Raw genomic sequence first — 24,290 nt, 5'->3', positions numbered from 1 at the left:
AAAACAAAATGTAAACGTGAATGCAAGCAAATGATATGCGACGCAAAACCCTTCCCCAAACCAAATCGCACAATGTCCCCATTGTGCAAAATCATGTAATGAAGAAAAATGGAAAACGGGAATTTGCGAGAAAAGGGAAATTAAAACACAATGACATAAAGTAAAGACTTGGGAACTCACAAGACTTTAAGCGCAGCAAAGGAAACCTCCCCAAACCAGCGTGAGCTAGGAGGTTTCAGTAGCCAGCAGTGCTACCAATAAGGACCTGAAAAGACAATAAAAACCCCGCATAAGACCGAGAGAAACAATTTTGGAACGTAAATATTGTGCAAAAAATAAGGCAATAGAAGAAATAGACAATTCGACGGAAATAAAGCGGAGTAGAAAGCTCCCTTAGGTCCGCATATCGACCAAACACAGCAGGGGAGAGGTCGTGAATGAACAGAGCAGCAGCAGCGGTCGATCGACCACTTAACCCAGTCGATCGACCAGGTGGCGAGAACAGTAGCTCCTGTAAGTCTGCAGTTCAGTCGATCGACCAATGATGCCAGTCGATCGACTGAAAACACTGCTGCCGTGTCTTATTTCTTCGTAATTGCTCATTGATTTGAGCTAATAAGCTCTAATTACCTGCAAATACACAATAGTACGCGCCCAAAATTTGCGCAAAACCCGAAGTAAAGTCTAAAGTATTAAAAATCCAAAGCAAGCAAAATAAAATGCGAAGTCTCGCGCACACAAAATACTAAAAAGGAAGTCTAACAAAAAGCAACAAAAACAATGTTTTATGAGGAAGCAATTGATCAACTAATAGTTGATCAAGAACGGCCACGGAATGGCCCACTACTAGGCTTCTGACTGAACGCAGTGGCTTCAGAAACTGTCAAATCTACCCCCGGCCTCCACAACATGGCAACGGAAGAACAACAACGTCTCGCAGCATCCGAATCCCAATTTTTCACCTCAGCGCACAGCTTCTTCTTAGACGGCATATCCTCATCAGGACCTCCTCCTGGATCATATATCCGGCGTGCGACTTCAAGCTAGGAACACCCAACTCACCTCCGGGGTCTTTGAACTTGCCAAGACCTGTAGAAAGAGAAACAAAGCGATGTTCCTCCAACTTGTTCCCAAACTGGGACGGAGGCGTCAATCCTACAACAGCAAATGGTTCAACAGAAGAAGTAGGAAGGTATACATAATCGACTAAAGGAGTGGAATTACCTCTAATCGGATAGGAGTGGTCTTCATTTACCTTCTCATCGTCATCCGGAATAGGCGTTGGTGACGATTTAACAATTCCCAAGGCTGCAGGGGTTGATCGAACAGCATCACTACTCGATCGAGTAGTTTCCCCCTCCAGCATAACTGGTCGATCGGCCACTGGTTCCAGTCGATCGACCGCTCTTCCTTCTGCAATGTCATTCGTTCGACCACACAAATCTGCTTGATCGAATTCTTCATGTGGCACAACATTGAAGTCTTCAATTGACGCTTCATCTTCCTCCAAATCATCATCCTCCGAGTCATACACATCATCATTTTGCTCGGCAGCTACTTGAGCCAAGAGAAGCTCAAGTCTTTTGAAAGAAGCTTCTCTCTGTTCAGCGATTTCTTGCATTTGGAGTTTAAGCATCTCCACCATAGACTTCAATTCCGAACTCTCTTCAGAAGGAAGAGGGTCTTGCTGAGGCGGTGCAAAGGAATATGAAGGCTCTTGGAAGCTTTGCTGGTAGTACGGATGTGGTGGCACATAATGACCTTGTTTATAATGCCAGTAAGCATAGACTTGGTCCATATCTGCTCGGCATATAGCAGAATCATGCCCCTCTGCGCCACATCTCCCACAAATCTCCATCTGCTGCTCCTAAGAATGGAACATGAGTGGAGTCTCCTGAAGTACTGCAAATAGACAACACTAAAGTAGGAGATGAGAACTGCCTCAAGGTACTCAGTCTTCCCTTGAGGCGAAAAACAGACTAAAATAAAACAACTAAAAATTAGAACAATTGCCTCCCCGGCAACGGCGCCAAAATTTGATACCCGTCGTTGTGAGTACCAAAGATAAAATTTATAAACTCCTATTAAGACTAACCTAGGCTAGTGGTAACAGGGTCGATCCACAAGGAGGCAGTTGTAAATTCTAGTTGTTCTATGTTCAGTCTAAGGTAACTATTATGGGGGTTGGTTGAATTGGTTTATAACTAATAACAATAAGAAGAAAATAAACTAAAGATATGGATTAAACAGATAAAAGAAAGGTACTAGGATGTTCGGGTCATTACGCTTGGCGGCGGCAAACTAGGTCGGTCAATCAAACACGGTAAGTAAGGCGGGAAATAAGAGGTCCTCTCGGTCCACTCCTAACAATTAGCATCTCTCGATCTCGCTAAAGGTCCCTAATGCCACTAATACTCGACTCTCGTCTGAAAAGCGACTAATGGTCTAAACTATACCTATCTTTCGATCTTAGCACAGTTTAGTCGAATTAATTGACGGTCAAGCAACCTACCCTACCTTTCGGTCTAATGGGTCAGTCACAAAAGAGGTATCTAACTGGTCGCATGCATTCGATTCGTTAAATACAAGTTTAAAAACAATTAAAACGAAGGTAACCTTACAAGGTCAGTCGATCGACCAACTATGTCAGTCGATCGACTGACACGCGGGTTCAGTCTGTGTCTAATCTAATGCCGCCTAGCCATAAATCGCCTACATCCTAGCACAAGCTATTTAGCTACTCATGGTGAATGTAAAAACACCAATAAAACTTATGACTATTATGGAATTCATGCTTGATGTAGATAGCAATAATGATGAAACGATAATTGGCTTTTGGGAATGCTAACTAACAATTCTATACTAACAATGGAAGTAAAATAAAGAAACTGAAATTAGGGCAGAACAATTACCAAGATTCAAAGGAAAGATTAATAGCGAAGGCAGAAATCCAATGTTTGAATCGATAACCCAAAACCCTAACTCGTACTAAGCTAGAACTAAAAGCACTGTATTGTGAATGAAACTTAGATAAAAACTTGATGTAAATCTCCTCCCCTTACTAGATATGTTTATGTTACGTTATATAGGAATATCAACGCAACAACTTATTCCAAAACCTAAAACTTCACGGGCTTTCCAAATCTAAATGCGGAATCGAAGTCCGGTCGATCGACTACTCAGATGGTCGATCGATCGCTCCTCAAATACTGAGTAGCTTTCGGGATCCGATAGGTGGTCGATCGACTGATGATACTAGTCGATCGACCGGATTAGCTGCTACTTGACTTCTTTATTCTCGTGGATTCGTCTTTCGGGCCTTGGATCGCGCACCAAGCTTGTTCCTTAAGCGGTTCCTTTACGTCATTTGCAATGCAGCTTACTCGGGGACGGATTCGGCTTGATTTCCCGCTAAATTCTCCACATTTCTGCAATAAAGTACAAAAGCACGAAAGTAGAGGGAAATAGGGAGAAAAGCAACAAATATAATACAAATGAGCTCTGAAATGCGTGTAAAAAGAGATGTAAAACATCATACAAATGACACGCATCAACAAGTCTTCCTTCAACATTACCGAAGGTTAAGCTCACTCAAATCAAGTAGGGGGAACCTTGGCTAAGGTCTCCTACACAACCTGCAAACTGCCACCAGGCATATCCCAAGCAAAAATAACACTGGAAATACTCTTCTCCTGACGCTGACGTCTGACAGCGGTCTGACACTCAAGATTACTCCTCGGAGAAAAGGTCTTAAGTATACAACACAAGCAAACGAATCCAGCAGGAGAGGTCACGAGGAGAGTCGGCCACATCATCTAATGCCCCTTTTAAAACCTGAGAAAAACCAAGACGACACTTAGGAGGGATGGATTTCATGGTGCGTAACCCCATAGAGAACAAATGGTAAAGCAAAGATATAGACAAACCAACAGGCACAACCCCAACATCGGACGACGGAACTTACGGAGACGGAGCTGGAGGTCTGGCAATATTATAAATAATAAAGCGAACAAGGTCATCACCACAGTCCGGAGGCGCCACATAATCGTCCTGATTATGCCGACACCGGGCACGAAAGGTAAGCGTTTTAAGGCATACCCCACATAACCAAACCCCCATACGCTTCAAAGAAACCTCAACAGCAGGAAAAATAGCCAAACTATCGGAAAGAGTTCGACGAGTAAGTACCTCAGCATCACCACTGAAATGTTGATCACGAAGGTGCCGGAGCATGGAGGTTTTAACAAGACCTCTACCACTACAATCATGGCACCCACAAAGATCCACAAAAGGGCAATGATATCGTACAATGTCAGGCATTACACCAATAGTGACATTCAAGAAGCACAACAAAATAAATTAAGAACCAAGGCACAAGGCTCACGTACGGTAGGAAACCAAGAACAAAGCAAAATAACTGAAACCAAGCACAAGGCTCACGTGAAATGCAGGACGTGAGCAGCCACGTACTCAGAACTAAGCAAAGGTCATGGGCCCAAGGACGTGAGCAGTAGACGGCAAAAGGAGAGAGTGTCGTGAAAGATGGCAAGCACCCGCAAATGCCGAAACCCGCAGCTCGCGAATTACAACCCACGAACACAAGGCCGTAAAACAGGACCACCAAGTTCTGGCCAACACACACCACCTGAGAACAATCATGACACTAGCAGCCCATCGGAAACCTAGCGAAGAAAACCAGAAAAAAAATAACCGCAAGAAAATCCTGAAACAAAGAACAAGCGACCGTAACCCTAAACCACGACGACGACGACGACGATGGCATAGCATGAACGTGGTGCAACAAAGGCCGACGGTAAATGAACCACCCACCGTTGAAAACACGATCACCCTATCTCACGCAAAACCCTAAAAAAAGGGATCAAACGAAAAACGCAAAACCCTATCACTATCCAGCAACACCCTGAACCCACGAGCACCGGCGACCACTAACGATCAAAGGGCGGCGGTCGTGATAGATTGGTCAGCTGAAATCAGAGACCAACAAATGACACGATACTAGCAAAAAGACGTTCGCAAAACCCCGCACAAAACTGAAACCACGAACACAGACCGCCATTGACCACAAACGACCGACGACATGAAATCTAATAACCGGCGTGATGTGGTGGCTGACGGAAAAGGCACAATTTTTATTAAGATACTATCAAAATTTACAATAAATTACTGGGAAGTTGAGATACAATTTGGGCGCCCATAACTAGCTCCCTCAGCGAAGACAAGGAGAAGGGTAAGAAATCATAACCAGCCGCCATGCACAAATCCCGGTACTTGGCACACTTACGCTGAGAAGCATCAACGACCGGGCACAAAATTAGCCATCCTAGATTGAGTCAAGGAGAAAGACCCCGTCAGATAAACACCACATCTCGCTTCTTATCACAGGAATAAACTAACAAATTCGACGGACGAAAAGACTTATCATGTCCATCAACCAAACTGATATCAACCTCCTTACCGGTAGAAATCCCAGACCAGAAGTAGATATCCAATAAGGTGTCCCGAACGAGGTTATGTCGATGCAGACATGGCCTGGCAGACACCGTAAACAATGGAACAACCAGTCGATAGTTAAGCACACTATGGTAGTGGTAGTAGTTGTAGTAGCATAAAAAAAAAGCAACTTTTATTTAGATTAAGACAATTCTTATAAGAAATTGGTGGGCAACCGAGATACTATCTCGACTCCCACCCCCTTAGCAATAGCAAAGCTAAGTCGAGTAAAAATAAAAGTAGCAGCATGCGCCCCGACATCCTGAGAGACAAAAAAATTCTGAATAAAGGTTGAGCAAGGCAACAACATCCGTCTCTAACTTCCCCAACGAAGGGAAGGAGAAAGGCAGTAAATCATAGCTGGTCGCCAAACACAAGCCTTGATAATCTTTAGACAACCAGTACAAAATCAAGATTTTTATGTTGTGTTTTTATCTAAGTTATAATCTTACGAATTATTATAGCGTGCATACAATCCGATCACCAAAAGATTAACTATTTAAGTACAAGTCATTCCAAACTCAAAGTTGACAACACAATCCAAATATCATGACGTTAATTAAACTAACTAGACTACTACATACAATAATAAAATGCAAAAGACAAATCTATCAATGGAAAAAAGACTAGGGTTTTAATCATATATCGATCTTTAGGATTTTATTTGATATATTAAGAGATTTTTGTTGTTATTATTAGAAAACGATTTTTACTAATTAAAAGAGACGTTCTTCCCTTCAGAGTAAATTAAAAACATACGTGCGCGCACGCGCCCACACACACACAAGGTCATATATGATATATTAGTTCATTTACTCCCTTATTACACTAAGTGATTTACAGAAAGGAGACATATGACTTTATTTAAAAATAATGTTTCAAATAAAAGAAATTAACAAATAAACAGCATATCTTATTCCATTTTAATTTATTCCATTTTGGATAACAAATTTCAACTTAACCCTATTTTATTAATTCCTGTGATTTTAAGCATTATTTAAAAAAAAACCTCAGACAAAGTACATAACAACCCATAAGTTGCAAAATTGGATAATGAACAATATGCTTCCTATTATACTTTGATAATAAATTTAGAATATAATATAACTAAATTCTAAATTTAATAGATTACATGATAATATCCTAAAACTACTCATGATAATATCCCAAAATTAATCACCTAGTATAACAGTGTAGCCTATATAAATAAGTCCATGTATGAGTCTCATACTACTATGCAAAACTAGCATTCATATATACAATCCTTTAGACTCTAAAACCTAGAATTATTTGACCAACGTGAAATCTTTGTTGTGAAAATGGCCGCCTCTTCCCCACTCGTCAATTTGAAGCCAACCATTGTAATAATTCATCTTGTCCTTGTTTATCCTCCCTCTCAGGTACCGTGTACAAAGCATCTTACGACTGTTGGACACAAATATTTACATAAAATCACTTGCTAATTGATCAAAATAACCTTAATAAAGTACTTCATTCGTTCCAGTCATTTGTTAATTACCATGGATTAAAATACCCTTAAAAAAAAGGTAAACACATGAATGAGAGGGAGGGAGTAGTTTTTAGCAATCACCAGAAAGGCACGAGTGTCATTGAGGTCCATTCGTTTTATAGTTCCTATATATTATATGTGATTATTGATTAGTCATGCGTGATGCTCTCTCATTTTTCATATTTGTTATTGTTTTATGGATTACCATACCTCTTTACATTTACACTAGACTTTGTGATACATATTTGAGATTTTCTATATGGTACCCTCGCGTTTTTTTTATTCCTACATGGTACCCCTTAGTTTTTAAAAAAGTCATTGGTACTCCTGAACTTTATAAATTGTTTATAAAATTACCCAAAATAATAAAATTTTATTTTATAACAGTTAAATTAAATATAGAAAATATATTTAAGAATGAGTAAACAAAGTTTGTATAATAGTTTGACAAATTGTCGTTAAAAATTAGTAGAAAGTGTATAAATTAAAAATTTTAAAGCTGCATAATAGAACATTTTGGGTATTTTAAGAAGTTTTCATTAGGTTTAGGATTACTAGTGATATTTTCAAAACATGAGGGGTACCACGTAGAATTCTTAAAAATACACGAAAACCACGTATATCACAAGTGATGAGGGGTAACATCATACTTACACTAACAATTTGTTGTAACATATGCAGATCACAAGTGATAAGGACAATACTTCAGCCCCGGTGTAAAATTAAGTGTTATATAATGATTGGCCCTAATTTTTTTTTTCAAGGTTTTAGACTTTGAGTTCAACCTATATGGGTATTGATACATTTCACCTTGTACTGAAGTACTCAACGTCTTTTTTTTCTTGTTTTATTTATAATAAAATGAAATGTGATGGCCAATATATTCATATCTGATGGTAGTTTTAAAACCTCGCAAGTGAACGAGTATCGTTGCACTAATTAAGGGTTGAATTCATAAGGAGTATGAGTGAGTACTAATCGTTGTGATTCTTGTGTTTAGGTAAGTCAAACAACACTTTGAGTGAATGATTATCAAACTAAACTAGACTAAATGGCAATAAGTAATAAGAAACGAATGATGTAAATGCTAGAGAACTAAAGCAAGCTAGATTAATGTGATTTAATTCAATTAATTAAAAGGCTAGGGCACGATTTAACCACCAAAATTAGTAATAACCATTTAGTTTCGTCAACTAGTTGTTAAGGGGTAAGCGATTGAGAGGAAACGCCTCTAAGTTGCCTAACACTTCCCTCCCGGGTTCGTATTAGGATGGTAGTAATAATATCGACTCGCTTCCCTTCCGGTTTCGTAAGTCGGATTCCCTAACTCAAAGCTAAAGGTTCACCAAAACGGACCCATTCTCGCTCAGCTTTCACAATGGTTAAGGTTATAAGTCCACGATAAATCCTCGGTCATCCCGACCCTTTTCCCAAAGGTGGAATTCAAACCGTCAAACACGAGCACCCTCCTTGAGTTCTCATTCCCAGGTTTAACCCAAGTCGACGAGTAGACTAAAAAGGGTAGTTAAAGTCAAACCCCTTGCTTAGTCTCAACCAACCCCTCAACAACTAATTTAAATCGAAATAATTAGGTTAATTACTCATGTCGGGCCTAATCGCACCATAGTGAAGAGACTACTCACTAATCATGGTTGTTAAACTCATATTAGCAATAAAGTTTGAAACTTTGCAATTAAATATGGTGAAATTAGAATTTCACTAAATAACATGCAACTAACTAATTATATGTGATAAAAAGCTAATTAAATTAAATTCTAACATCAAATAGGCATAAAGGAGGAACCTTTATGAAGAAGCTAACTAAATACTTAAACTTTCGACTAACTAATATGTAAACAAATAACAAAACTGTTATGAAATATTATTATATGGATGTCCATATCTTAGAATGTTCTAGAGTATATTATCTTATGAAAACGCTACCCTTATTGTATGCGTATATATACCCCCTCCTAATGCAATAAGAATACAATTCTATCTCTCCCTTATATTCTCTCTAAATTCTCTCTACAAGTCTCTTGTCTTTATTTCACAACACGTTATCAGCACGAGTCTTTAACCAATTGAGCGAAAAGTAATTAATAGTCTTTATTTTCTCATACTTCATATAAATCATATAATATTAAGATCTGATAATTAGGAGGTTCATATCAGATTCTTATTATTATCATATATCATATATTATATTAAAGCAACAACCGCAAGCCTATTAAGTCGACACGTGTCATCAGTTATTAGTATGCCACATCATCTACGAAAATCTGACTCGGCATAATAAAATAAAAATAAATAAATTATTATACAAAATCAATAAATATCAATCATATTCGCTATATTAATCATGTTATCTTAATTAATTATGGAAAAGATATTTCAAAACCTAAAAATGTGGCAATCATGTAGATCATCATTGATTAGTTGAAGAATCGTCAAAATTTAAACAATATCTTTTGATTGATTTAAGAAAATTGATTCTTCAAAATTAAAGGCAATTCACATAATTTCCCATAATACGATTATACGAATATGTTATAGAAGGAAGTTAGCATAATTATAGGAGGAAATGATTATCACTATATATAGGATGATGCAAGTTTTCATAATATTAAAAATATTTATTAACATAATCAATTTATTCATAATCAAAATTCAGTAATTAGTGATTTGTTACCGAAATTGAAGTTGTGATTCGTGAAAGTAAATATATTAGCATTATTATAATAATCAGTCAATTTGCTTAGATCGAGAATATCTAACTTACCCTATATTCATAGACCATATTAAACATAGTTTTCACCATTAGAAATTTAGAATATCTAACCTATTCTAAAATCTAAATTCATATTCCAACTCTACGCTTCTTTGTTTCATTTTGATTTATATTCTTATATTACTTTCAAAAAAAATTGTTTATATATTTTTATAATGCTAATTATTCTAGAGATGAAATATGTTTGATGTGTGGGATGAAGAATTGTAGATTTCTGTATTTGGAGTTGGGGATAAGTATTATAAGACTTTATCATGGAAGTTAAACATCAATTAAGAGCCCCTACTTTCGCCGCTTATTCCTTTTGGTAATTTATTTGTGTTTTTATATGTTTCATCTAATTTCTTTTTTTATTGTAATCATACAATTAAAGACTTGACGGCGATTAAATTGTTGCTATAATATTCAATTGTTACTCTATGTTAGTTATTTGGACTTTTTGTTAACTAATGTTATAATTGTTAAAACTAATGTCCAGACATTATTGCGTATATGACAAGGTAATATATTGGTAGAGTTATGTAGTAACCAAATGGGATCCAAGTGGCTGGATGTTAATGAGCAACGTAAACAACAATGAGAGAGCAAGACATGGTGGATATGGCGCCTAATGTGTATATATGTATAGTATAGCCATGAGTATCCCATGATTGAATGATCGAAACGGTCAGTGGTAAGTCGTCCTTTTTTTTTTGCCAAGTAGGAAAAAATTAATAATCGATGATAGTCTTTTTTTTTTAAGAGAATGGAAAGGGGAGATTGTAAACGTCAAAGACTCTAAGAGGATTCAGATGAATGAAGGCCAAGGTGAGAAAGGTGATTGTCGAGATGATCAAGGGACTTACAAAGAGGTTTATATGGACTGAGATACTAAACTTGTGCAACAACAATAACTCAATCGATTTTCTTTTAGCTTTGGGTTTATACGGAGTATCATTCTTTCATTCCTTTCCTTTTTTTCTTCTCATAATTTAGTTAATTAGTTCTTCCCACAAGAAATGCACAACGGGTAATAAAAGAACATGATAGTTTGACTCCCAATATCATTTATATTTATATATTAATCAATAATATATTGTTAATTTGAATAAATATTCGCATTCCTTTCATAATTTCAATACTACCTCCGTTTCATTGATTTTTTTACAGGTCAAAACAAGTGGGGTAGAGAGACATTTGACCATAACAAAACAATTACCCCCATACCAAGTTGGGTAAGTAGGTTATCATAGTCATTTAGAAAAGTTGTAATTCAGATAATAAGGTTCATTATGAGATGGGGAGGGTTAAAATGGTATAGATTATGATTGTTTCTTCAAAATGACTAGGTGAGTTGGTATTAGTTATGTGTCGGGGTTGATAGTTTGGTATTGATTATGAAAGATTTTTTTTAGTGCGGTGCCACTTATGAAATTTTGGCAGAAACTTGGTATTGTTTATCAATATTTCCTTTTTTTATGTATACTGAAAGTAATTTTGTCTCTGACTTGATAATATCTTGAGATAGACTTTCATTTGACTATAAATTATTGAATCAATTGAGCTTGGATTGTCTTAAGTTACGGGTGAATAGTGACAGGTCTAGACCTTGATCAAACGGGTTGTCGGGTTAAGTCAAGTTTTGACCGGTCTATTTGAAATTACTCCGTTTTTCTGATATCTTAGAACAGAGTTACGACTTCCCAAAGTTTATTCGTTCAAGAAATTTTGACGATTTTTTTTCGACCACACGTGCAGAAATTGACTTTTTTTTTTCAAAATGATTGTTTTTTCGAAATCTACAATTTGAGAAAAAGACGCGCAAGAGATATGAGTAGTTGAAGTAATTTTTGAGAAAAATAGGGGCATTTGGGAAAAAAATTGCAAACTTTAGGGGTACCATGGGAATTATTCGTATAAATTATGACAATTACATTTATAATATAAATACTATTTATAATGCAATTTTGAAGATCGTCCCGTTCGGGCACGGGTTCAAAAGCTAGTATTCCACTAATAAAGATAGGTTTCCATTATACCTTTCTGAGATTTACAAACGCTTATTCCCATACCTAATTATAAAGATCGGTCTATTTAGTAATTTTGTATAACCAATTTTTGTCATTTATTTATTTTTTTATTTTTTTTACAACAATAAACTTTCATATTGAAATACAAGCAAGATACAAGAGAGTTTAGCCTGTTGCAAGGCTTACAGCCCATAAACGATGAAGAACAAACAGTGTACGGATTTGAAGAACAGAGTTCCGCATAGTAATTGGTACTGGCAGTAAGTTTGCCAGAACGGAGGATAGTTTTCGACATGTAACTCGGAAGCCAACGTTGCTATAATTTATGCTCTGAGCATAATGCATAGCCAGAAGGAGGGCTCTTGCAGACGCATCAACTGAGGTTTTCGCACGGATTTTGTGTGAAAAGGAGCGGCCCAAAGCAGAATCCAAAAACGAGCAAGTGAAAAAAGGTGAAGCATGATGACGTGGTGTAGAGATGGTTATCCAGCGACATCCAGATTGATATAAAGTGGTGCTTGTGGCAGTAGTAGGAGGAAAACACACAGCAGGAGTCGTGAATGATGATCTAGGCAACTGCAAGTGAGCACAAGAACTTACCAGTTCGTCAGTGAGACGATAAACAAATCCAGGATCAAGCGGATGATTTTGAAATACAACCAATTTACGCGAGGACCAAATTGCACGGAGTAAAGAAAAAAAATATATCAAGCTGTAATCCCTGGTCTGGTTATAAGAATGCTGCGAAAGATAAGATAATAAATCCGCAGTCCATGTGCTAAAAGGAGTAAGCGGGTTCGCCATATAATTGATACCAAGCCAGGAAGATCGCCATAAGTGTTGTGTTATCAAACAGGATCTAAATAAGTGGTCCATCGACTCAACCGAATTATGATAGAAGTGACAGTCTTGTGCCACATCCAAACCCCGTGAGAGCAAATTCGCATTCGTTGGCAAAATATTGTGAGCCATTCGCCAAAGAAGCAGTGACAACTTTCGCGACAGTGTCTTTCTCCAGATAATACGCCAAGGAAAACGTGGTGTACTAGATCGAGCAAAGGAAGCAGACGAAGTTTGTGCCCAGAGGAAACAATAGCCGGACTTAGCAGAATACGAACCATCTTCCGTAAATTTTCAGTAAATAAAATCATCAATCTCAGGTACGGGAGGTTCCATAGCAATGATTGCCTTAGCTGTTTTTGCCGAAAAATAGCGGAAGAGCATTGTTGGATTCCAATCCCCATATGGCAAAATAAAGGATGATAAAGGTGGTGGCGGGTCTGGACATTGTGAATTAAGTGTAGGTATCTCACCATTAACCCATCGGCTCGACCAAATATCAATCAACTTACCACTTCCAATTTTCCAACAAACAGCATCTTTAGTTAAATTCACAGCACGACAAACACCCGACCATGCGTAAGAAACATTGGAAACCAAAGACCTGGACTTCGGAATGGGTAAATCCTTCTTGTATTTAGTCGTCCAGAACTTTGCAAGTAAGGTATGTGGTTGAGAAGTTATGCGCCAGTATTTTTTAAGGAGTAAGGCCTGTCCTAGCACAAAAGTATTTTTAATACCAAGACCACCATATGGCTTGGGAGCATGTAAAATATCACGACGAAGCAAGTGAATCGTCTTCTTGTTCCAATCACGCCTCCACCAAAACGCAGCAATTAGAGCATCAATCTTTCGACAAACACCATGTGGTATAGGAACGCAGGAGAGAATATGGTTTAAAGAAGCCAGCAGGATAGAGGATATAATAACAAGTTTGCTTGATTGGCTCAGATGCAACGCAGTCCACAAAGCGATGCGGGTAGTAATCTTGTCAATTTAAGGAAGAAACGGTTCTGATTTTTTCCAAGGAATATCAACTGGAACACCCAAGTAGTTACCAAAATAAGAGACCGTAGGCATTTTCAGAATTGACTTCAAGTGCGTCTGAAAATCAGCTGGCGAATTCGGAGTGAATTTGATATAAGATTTATCCAGGTTAATCATTTGGCCCGAAACAACTTCGAAATGCTTGAGCAAATCTCTTATATCTTCAAAGGAGTTAGGTGTTGCTTTACAGCAAAGTAAAGCATCATCCGCAAGAACAAATGTGACAATGTTGGTGCATATCTCGAAATTTTGATTCTAGTAAAATTTTTCATCTTTTCCGCCATGGCAAGCTGACGGGATAGAACCTCCATGCAGATAATAAACAAATCAGGGGATATTGGATCGCCTTGACGTAGACCAGAAGTAGGTCGTAAAACATTTGAAGGTGTCCCATTTATAAGAACTCTATAGGAAACTGTGGAGATGCATTCCCAAATAATGTTGCGCCAGTGAGAAGGAAACCCCATATGACGCAGAACCGCCATAAGGAAATTCCAAGATACTCGATCAAAAGCCTTGCTCATATCTAATTTCAGTACTGCATAACAAGTTGTTCCCTTCTTGGTTTTGTTGATATAATGCAGAACTTCATGTGCAACAAGGCAGCCATCCGACATTAGACGACCCGGAATAAATGCTTGCTGTGAATCTGAAATAATCGAAGGGATGATAAGCTGGAGTCTATTTGCCAGGCACTTAGAAGCGATATGGTAAATAACATTGCATAAGCTAATAGGACGATATTGAGTAATCAACTCCGGATGATCAATCTTTGGAATGAGGACAATATGCGTGTTATTCCATTCCTTGAGCATAACCCCCGAATTTAGGAATTGAAGTACAGCTGCGGACACAAGAGAACCAATTTGGGGCCAAAAAAACTGGTAGAACCGAGGTGTAATCCCATCCGGAACAGGAGATTTCGAACCATCCATAGTTCGTAGTGCGCTAAGAACATCAAGCTCAGTGAATGGTGCAGATAAAATGGAGCAGTCAGCCGAGGAAAGTGATGGCAAATCCAAAGTCGAAAAAAAAGATTCAGTAGATGCGTAGGACGAAGCATCTGACGAAAGAGTTGGCGCACACAAAAGCGTCTGAAAATAAGATAAAATCTCATTCTCAACTTCTTCCGGATCATGTAGCCATATCCCAGCCGGTGTACGAACTGAAACCATCCTTTGTTTAACAGAACGTTGTCGGACCCGATTAAAGAGAAATCGAGTTGGTAATCCATCTAAGACCTCATTGCGAAGCTTAACACGCTGAGCCCAATATCCATGTTGTTTAGAAATGAGCTGAAGACGGTTAGAACGAAGCAATTGGAAATCATCAGCTGAAGCAAGATCCGAAATATCAGTAGCAGACAGGTCAAGGTCCCTTTCAATAGATGACCAATCAATACCATAAGTAATACGATGTCGAAGAACCCATTGTAGGATAGTAAATCTCACAGCAGCTAATTTGTGGGAAAGAACATAAGGTAAGGAGCCCAGGAATGGGGTTTGAAAAGCGAAATTAACAAGTAAGACAACTTCTGGCAAGTGTAAACACCAGTTATCGATACGGTAAGGGCGCTTGGAAGTATTCTGAGCATGAAACAACTGCAAGATGATCGGGGAATGATCGGAAATGAGAATAGCTAAGTTTAGAAGAGAAGTATGTGGAAACACTTCAAACCAATCCTGCGTTGCATAAGCTCTATCAAGCCTTTCCATGATACAGTTTTCACCAAGCTGTCCATTCATTCATGTGAAGCGAGGACCAAAAAAATGAATATCAACCAAACAGTTTTGAATTTTCCATGTCGTGAAATCAACCCGACCTTGTATAGAGCTGGATCCACCAAATTTGTCGGAATATAATTCAACCTGATTAAAATCCCCAATTACAAGAAAAAGGGTACAACCTGATATAACATTAGAGATGTGATCCCATAAATTCGAACGATACTGAAACGCAGATTCCCCATATATAAACATAATGTACATATCATTATACACACCCTGAGGTAGATGTAAACCCAATTTACAAAAGATAAAATGTGGGTTACTACACAGGACAAGAACATCAACCGAATTATCCCAATACAAAAGAAGACCACCACTACGACCACTAGAATCCATCCCAAAGTAATTGGGAAAACCTAAGTGAGAAGTCTTCATATATGCAACGTCTACATATGTATGAGTTTCTTGCAAAAACAAAAGCAGCGGATGGAATTTAAGGACACATCTATGTAGATACGGAATTGTAGGATCATCCGCTTCACCAAAGCCCCTACAATTCCAATAAAAGGTAGTCATTGGTTCCCGGGTGGCGATTTAAGGTCCACCACCTGACCTAAGAGATGCCTCCCATCTTCAGCGCTGGTAGAAGACAAGAAAGGAGACGAAAACCATATTAGCGAAGATAAATGAAAATTCCAATGACCAAAGCCTACAGACAGCTTTAAACGCTTATTAGACAAAACCTCCGGGGCCAAATCCAGACTCGTAAATTTGCGTTTATATGGCCCAACCATACTATCAGAAGCTACTAAATGTGGAGATTTAGGCTTCGTATAACTAAAACCAGGGAGCCCCAGGAAATCATAAAGACACTTAAGGGGGAGTGTGTGAAGCTCTTCAACAGACCAAGCGGAGGATTCCCAAGTTAAATCAAAAAACTTTGATCGACTCGACTTCTTAAAATTTGGTCTACTTAAGCAATTTAGATCAGTAATTACCTTCCTTTTGAAAACAAATTTTAATTTCCTACCAGACGAATCCATAGGCACGGGACGATTGCCAGACCCAGCACTAGGCCCAGCAACCAGAGTGTCACGAAAAAGAATGCCCACATCAACCTGTCGAGGGGGCGTAACCGATTCAGCTAGCCCCAAAGCCATGGTAGTATCCAAGTCCTCCTCCGGAGCCGACATTTTAAAAGCTGGGGAAGCTGGAGTCGCAGAAGTAGAAGCGCAGTGGGGTCAGGCAGAGCACGTATCAGGGGATGAGTTTCCAACAGAACTTCCCTTGACGCATCCTCATGGACCACAAACTCAGGTGCTGGTACAGAGAAAGGAGCTTCGTCATCATCTCCATTGTCAGATGGAGAAGAGGGGAAAGAAAATATCGGTGAATCCCCACCGGAGTCGACATGAGCAGATTCATCTGGTGCAGCTATGTCAATCCTGGAATTCAAATACTTCGCCCTTGAAGGTAAACCCATAATTTCGGGAGTGTAAAATCTCGAACCAGGTGGTCCATGTAGCACCAACAGTCTCCTGGCACTAAGCTCATCCATTCGGGCATGAATGCGATGTGCACCTTGAATTTTCCCCGACGGACAGAAGGATACCCGATGTCCCACCTCGCCACAAGTTTTGCAGGATCTAAAAACACCCTCGTAAGAAAACCCGATCCATTGATGATCCATGTCACTAATAGCTAGATAGCAGCCAGGGATAAAAGGCTTGGACAGGTCAACCCAGACCTTCACCCGAACAAAACAGCGACTGGGAGTTAAAGAGTTAACAACTTCTTCCTCACAGATGTCACCAACGTGTGACAAGAGGAACGCCGCAACAGAGGAGTGCATCAAATTAAAAGGGAGATGTAGAACTCGCACCCAGACGGGGACAATATGAAATAACATATTGTCAGGAAAGGAAGTGGCAGAGCAAGGACGAAGAACCAAAAGACCGCCATCAATATTGACAGTTTGGCGGTTTCTGAAATACTGATAGTCAGCCATAGAAGAGAAACTGAATAAGTAATAAGGTTTCATGGGTCGAATCGAAATCGACCCATTTAACCTCCAGTGGATACCAATCTGGTGCAAAATTCGGTCGATATCCAGATATCGTTGGTCGATAAAGCGAGCAGTGAGAACTTTATTGAAATCTAGACCCGTGAGATCAACACATAGATGTGGTGGAAGTTTTATACTGACCCCTGCCCGACAAGGGGCAGTGGAGGAAGATGAAGCCATATATTTATGATGTGAATCATGATTGAATTTAGTAAGTGGCCTTATAGTCTACTATATCAGTCTTTTGCATTAAACTAATACATGTGATTTGATACAAATTTGACTATTAACTTTATTTGTTAACAGATTGTACATTTGGTTAAATTATAACTATTCAACATTAATCTGTGTATATACTCCTTCCAATTTCCTATTATCTTCCCTCTTTCTTTTTTCACACAAGTTTGATTATCTTCCCTCTTTCCTTTTTTGGTAAGTTTCATTCATTTTTTATTAATTTCTCTCTCCTAAAAAATCAATAACTCTCATTACTTTATCTATTCTTTATTCATTATTCATTCTTTATTATTTTCTCTCCCCTATAAATTTCAAAACTTACAATACTTTATTCCTTCTTTTTTCCCCTTTCTTAATTTTTGTGCCCAAAAAAAAGGGGAAGATAAAAGAAAATTGGAGGGAGTATAATTTTTGACATAAAAAGGAGGATTTGTGGGTTGCAATGTTGTTACTATAGTCAACCAGAACACTTAACTTTAAGTTGGCCGCAAATCCGTGTTCAGCAATTATTTTTCAAGCCTTAGTTGATACTAGATTTAATGCCCGTGCGATGCACGGGCCTATTTGTAATATCGTATGATTATGATGGTAATAATACTCTACCGCCCTATAATTGGCCTTAATTTTACTAAACTGAACATATAGAAGCTCAAGTGAATTTATAGAAATTTAACTTTTCTGAACTGAATTTATAAGAGATATCTGAACTTATAAAGCTTACGAACCCGATATCATTAGTGGTTATTAGCAATTTATGTTTAATTAATATTAGAAAATTGAATAATATTACTCTGTATTTCTTTATCTAAATAAAAGATTACAAAAATCTGAGAATATAAATCAGCCCACTCAAATTCGGAAATATAATCTGAATTAAATTATAATTATTTTACAATTAATTTTTTTTAGGTAATAACTTGCAAAGTTAACTTTTTAATGTATACTCAATATTATATTCGTAGTCTACCATTGATTGCAAATTAGCAATCCTATGGGCTATGCCACATTAAATTCCACATTCTCACCTTTATGGTAGTGTATATAAAAATCATTAATAGGAATATTTATAATAGTTAGGCCTCAACCATCACCTTAAGGTTTTGGTTGAGTTGGTTCATCTATCAGTTCCAAATTCCTTTTAACAACCCTTATCCTACCACCTACAAACTTGAAGTGGAAACCCAGCACACGGTACGGGGGAGCCGGTGCACAACTAACCACTCTTAAGGTGATGGTTGAGGCCTAACTATTATAAATATTCCTATTAACCATGCCCATCACCCCGTCGTTATTTTGAGAGATTCTACTTCTATAAAACTATAAAGTGTAAACCTAAGGTTACATTCACTTTTTAGTTGTTAAACTTCAAAAACTTTGATACGGTTGAATTGAGTTTAACTTTTCTTAACCGAAGTTATAAAAGTTAAACTAAATTTATAGGCATTTACAAACCGGTCGGTATCTTATCGTCACATATTTTGTTTCCTAACATTCTCCTGCGTTAAGATTATAATACATCCTACATTCCTACATAAACAATAACAAAAGAAAAGCAAAACGAAGTAATGATACGAAAGTATTAATGATTAATATTTTAAGAATGGAGGTAGGTAGTGCACCAAAAAAAAAAAGAATGGAGGTAGGTAGCCATGCATAAGGTATATTTGTACTCAAAAATAGACAGAGCTAGGAATAAGTTACGCGTATATAATTAAAAAAAACCACTCGATAACACACTCAAATAATGAAGTAGCGGTTTATTTTACGAATGGAATGATGCATTGCGAAAGAATGAATCAACAAAGAATGAATCAACGTCGTAGGAAATAAAATAAATACCATGCATAGTTGCATTACTATCTAAAAGCCAGGTAAGAAATCGATCTCATTCATCTAATGCACTTATACATTGATAAAAAATAATCAAATACTATAGCTTATTTTAGAGTAGATTGTGCATCTAACGAATAACAACGCCATAAAGAGAAGAATGAAAAAACAGAAGCCTAACCCATTCTTCACCATATTCATAATTTTACACAACGATTTGAAAACCCAACATTCAATATAAGAGATCTATATTTATACTACAAATTTTTGGCATAAATTTTACATGGATTTGACTTCTCTACTAACTGGAGCTTCAATTATCACTTATATTAAATATAAATTTATAAAATTTCTAAATCTCTTTTAGTTAGTTCGTTTAAAAAAATTCGAGCCTCTAACATTATTGCTTGAAAGTAAGGACTCGATGACATATGAGGAAGGTTATGTTACTCGAAAGTATTATACATGTTTAATTTGACAAACCCTTATTCTCTTCTTGTTCTTGTTCTTCTTCAAGAAAGCAGTCTCCTCTACTTTCGGCCTCGCAATGGTGACCAAAACTATCTCTTTTCACGTCGATTTCTCAGTCTCCAATATCAAAAATCTCATTCTAATAACTCTTGAAACCGAAAAGTCCAATATGAACCATGGGCCGTCTCCTTTTCCTTAATACGATCGATCAAGGCTTTCGAGGTCATCGATCATCTTCTTGCTTCTGACGATATCGCACTCAAATCCACCGCGTCCGATAAGAGTGATGACTTGGAAACCGAGACTGATCCGGCTATTATAAAATCTTAACGAACTTCATATAAATTATGCAGGTTAACATGTGATGACTATTATGTAATATTAGTATCATAACTCAAATTCATATAAATTAAGCCAAAACAAAGACATATGTTACAATAAACTACACTAAGATATAATGCCGAACTATAAAACAATAAATATACGAAACCTAATACGATTAAATGGGCTTATTGTGTGTGTATATATAATACCGAGGCTCGCTTTTTTAGTCGTAGCGAAGGAATAATGGTGGTTCGTCTCCATCAATCTTCATGTATACCGCACAATCATGTTATCTGCGGCAATTAATAAACATAATTAAAGTTTATATATATATATATATAGTGATTGAGTGTTGTACATAAATATATAGAGTAGGAACACGAGACCTCCAAATAATAATAAAGCACAGTAAAAAAAATTACAAATGAAAAAGTATATCCGACTACTCCGATCCATTAACTGCACAAAAAGTTAAAAAAAAATCATAATCATACATTCATACGTTAGCAAGTAAAGATCCCATGAAATACATACATTAAAACTTCAAATCTAAAGAGCATATAACAGTGCGCTCACAACAACAACAACAAAAAAATCTTAAAAAAAGAGAGACTAAAAAATAATCTCTTATATGGAGTTTGGGTTGCAAGAAATCAGTATATATACACTATTATATTTGTAGAATTTTATTCTACATAAACTTGATCAAAAGGAATCCTGTATCTTTATAGACTTATAGTTTGACTGAAATAGTAATACATGGAGTACGTATGTTCATAATGCAATTAAATTTGTTAGATATTTTTATTTTTATTTTTTTTTATAAGTATATTTATTTAGCATTTTTTATTTATTGAAGTGTTTTGCGGAGGTTGGAGACTCTATAATCGCTCGAAAAAAGCTTCCTTTAATAATATAGATAGATGCGGGTGAATTTTTTGTACAATTGCTTGATTTTGCTAGTATGTTTGATCATGTGATTCGAAATTATAATTTTTGGATCCGAAGTTCCAAAAGATTCATTTCATAAAGATAAGGAGATATGTGTAATAATTTTGGCCTCAAGTTCAAAGTTCTGAAGATATATAATATTTTAACATGTCTCATCAATACAATATATTCATATTATTTAAGTGTATGTAACTGGAAGTTTACATGTAATGATGTAAATGCTAGTGGCCAAAAGTTCACAGCTCCAATTTTTGAGCCGTATTTGAGTTTCAAATAAATAAAGCGATCTTTATTAAAGGGTAAATTATTTCTGAATTGATTCTTATTCACCTGAAGTTGAACAATATAATGAGATCTGAAATTTGATCCATTCCTGGAAGTGAATGTGACATCTCTTACAGACTCTGCCAGTAGCAGAGATGAGAGATCGGGGACATGGCATAATGTTAAGTCTAATATTACGGCCTAAATTACCGTTGTATTGGTTGTATAGAATAGGACATGAGCTTTATAATGTGTTTACATTATGATAATTAAGACCGTCTTATTATCATGGCTCCCCTAAATCATATCAAAGGGAATTTAGCTACGCATATTTAAATCTATGATAACAATAACAAACATGATGATTGATTCAAACATGATAAGTAACTAACAATAATAAATAAGCATGAAATAAACGAGATTAAAAAAGAAAGAAAAAGACAAGAAGAAGGAATAAAGGAAGAACAAGAGTAAATTGAATTACCAAATGAAAGAATGAATTACCAGATTTCAGATTCAAAAGTCTAGATCAAAGAAACGTAAATAGATTTTAACCGTGTAAAAAGATGACCTAATATGTTTTACAACTTGTTCATAAATACTAAAAGTCTAAAATTATCCATCAAAAATAAAGTGAGCCGAAATTATAAAGCAGATTTTCGGTCAAACTGGAGATAAGTCGATCGACCAAGCATAACAATCGATCGACTTTTCTTCGTCGCGCAGTTCCTGCAAAGCGCACTGAACTTCAAAAGGCCGCCATTTCTTTGTTACTTGAACAAATCTGGCATTTTAGGTGGCTTTATTGGAAAGCTAAGAGGATAAGCTTTCACCTAAAATTTGAATCCCTTGATTATAATTTGTAGAAATTGAGTTATGGCTCTTAAAAGTAGGCACTAGTAATGTGAAACACTTGTTTTGCTCGTTAAGCTTCCTTACTTCACTAAGGACTCCAAAAAGCTGATTTTCATGATCATTTCATACCAAGGTCAAGATTGCAAGCTTAAGTGACGAATTTTAGCTTGTTTGCACATACTCGGGCCTATAACCTGCATAAAACACAACACGACCCAAAGTAGCCAAAACAAGGGAGAATAGTCGATTACGCTACTCAATAATGCATAGAAATGCGTGCAAAAAGATGGAATAAATGCATATAAAAGGCACGCATAAAGTATTTCATTGGATATGCCAAAAAGTCTAAGGGTTAGAGATTCTATTATCCATCTCAGAGTACAAGGATTGTGGAATCAAGGAATGCTAAATTTCTTGGGAATGACTTGATTAGTGGGAGTGATCTAATTTAGGATATTGTCCTGGAGAGGGATCATCATGAAGTTCCACACTCTGATTCAAGTGACAGATTGGTTGTCATTCACACTCCTCAAGTTCAATCGAGTGTTAGACAACAAGTGATAGAAATTTCACAAAATGTCGATCAAAATATGGTAGATCATAATGAGGAAGAAGTTCACCGTGAGGATGAACAAGCTCCATTAAGAAGATTTATTCGTGAAAGGGGATCGGCTATTCCTGATGACTATGAAGTATATCTATAAGAATTGGATTATAATATTGGAGCTGAGAATGATCCTATATATATCGTTTTCATAAGATGTAAGCTCTACAGATTCAAACTTATGGATGAATGTTATGAAAGATGAGATGAATTTTATGGCATCTAATGGAGTTTGGGATCTCGTTGTATTTCCTGATGGTGTAAAACCTATTGGGTGCAAGTGGGTCTATCAGACTAAAAGATATTCACTTGGAAACATAGAGAGACATAAGGCAAGACTCGTTGCCAAAGGATTCACTCAAAGGGAAGGAATTGACTATAAAGAGACTTTTTCTCATGTATCAAAGAGAGATTCTTTACAAATTGTCATGGCATTAGTAGCTCATTTTGATTACGAGTTACATCAGATGGATGTGAAAATAACATTTCTCAATGGTAATTTAGAGGAAGAGGTTTATATGAAACAACCTGAAGGATGCTTCTCTAAAGATGGTGAGCATTTGGTTTGTAAGCTAAATAAGTCCATATACGGTTTAAAATAGGTTTCCCGCCAATTGTATAAAAAGTTTCATGAAGTTATTTCTTCATTCGATTTAGAAGAAAATATCATGGATCAATGTATACTCCCTCCGATCCAGACAAATGGTAACGTAGAAAAAAAGTGGTTATTTAAGAAAAAGTGGAAAAATGAGGGGTAAAGTAGGAAAGTTTGATTGGGGCCACATGGATTTAGGTGGATTAAATAAGTAGTTGGTGAGTGGGTGAGTGGATGATAAGTTGTAAATAGGTAGTGGATGTAAGGGTATTTAGTCATTTTTCATGCCAAATATGGTATGTTACCATTGGTGTGGTTCATCCATTTTAGGTAAGTGTTACCATCTGTCTGGATCGGAGGGAGTATATCTTAAGGTCAGTGGGAGTAAAGTTTGTTTTCTAGTGTTGTGTGTGGATGAAATTTGCTAGCAACCAATGATAAAGGGTTGCTACATGAGGGAAAACAATTCCTTTCCAGTAATCCCCTATTTACTAAATGGATAGGCGAAACTCCAATTTTTCCCGCCTAAAACATATTTCCTAAAATAGTACTTGGTATTTTTAGCATATACTATAGGTATGGACATGATAGGTTATAAATGGACATAATCTTTTGTATTTAAATATATATAACATTCAATATTTCACATTATGCATAAA

General features: G+C 36.9%; 1 protein-coding gene across 1 annotated transcript; it reads right to left on the bottom strand.

The window, feature by feature from the left end:
- Nucleotides 1-11,986: 11,986 nt before the first annotated feature.
- Nucleotides 11,987-16,011, bottom strand: LOC141607282 (uncharacterized). Its single transcript, XM_074426638.1, has 4 exons — nt 15,526-16,011; nt 13,897-15,441; nt 12,986-13,510; nt 11,987-12,397 (listed from the first exon to the last, which is right to left on the bottom strand). Exons 1-4 carry the CDS (start codon nt 16,009-16,011, stop codon nt 11,987-11,989), a joined length of 2,967 nt encoding a protein of 988 aa, XP_074282739.1.
- Nucleotides 16,012-24,290: the final 8,279 nt, after the last annotated feature.

Source organism: Silene latifolia, chromosome 10 (genome assembly GCF_048544455.1).
Source record: "Silene latifolia isolate original U9 population chromosome 10, ASM4854445v1, whole genome shotgun sequence".
In the NCBI taxonomy this organism is placed as follows: domain Eukaryota; kingdom Viridiplantae; phylum Streptophyta; class Magnoliopsida; order Caryophyllales; family Caryophyllaceae; genus Silene; species Silene latifolia.
Note: the sequence above shows the minus strand (reverse complement) of the source record. Positions and strands in the feature narration are given on the sequence as shown.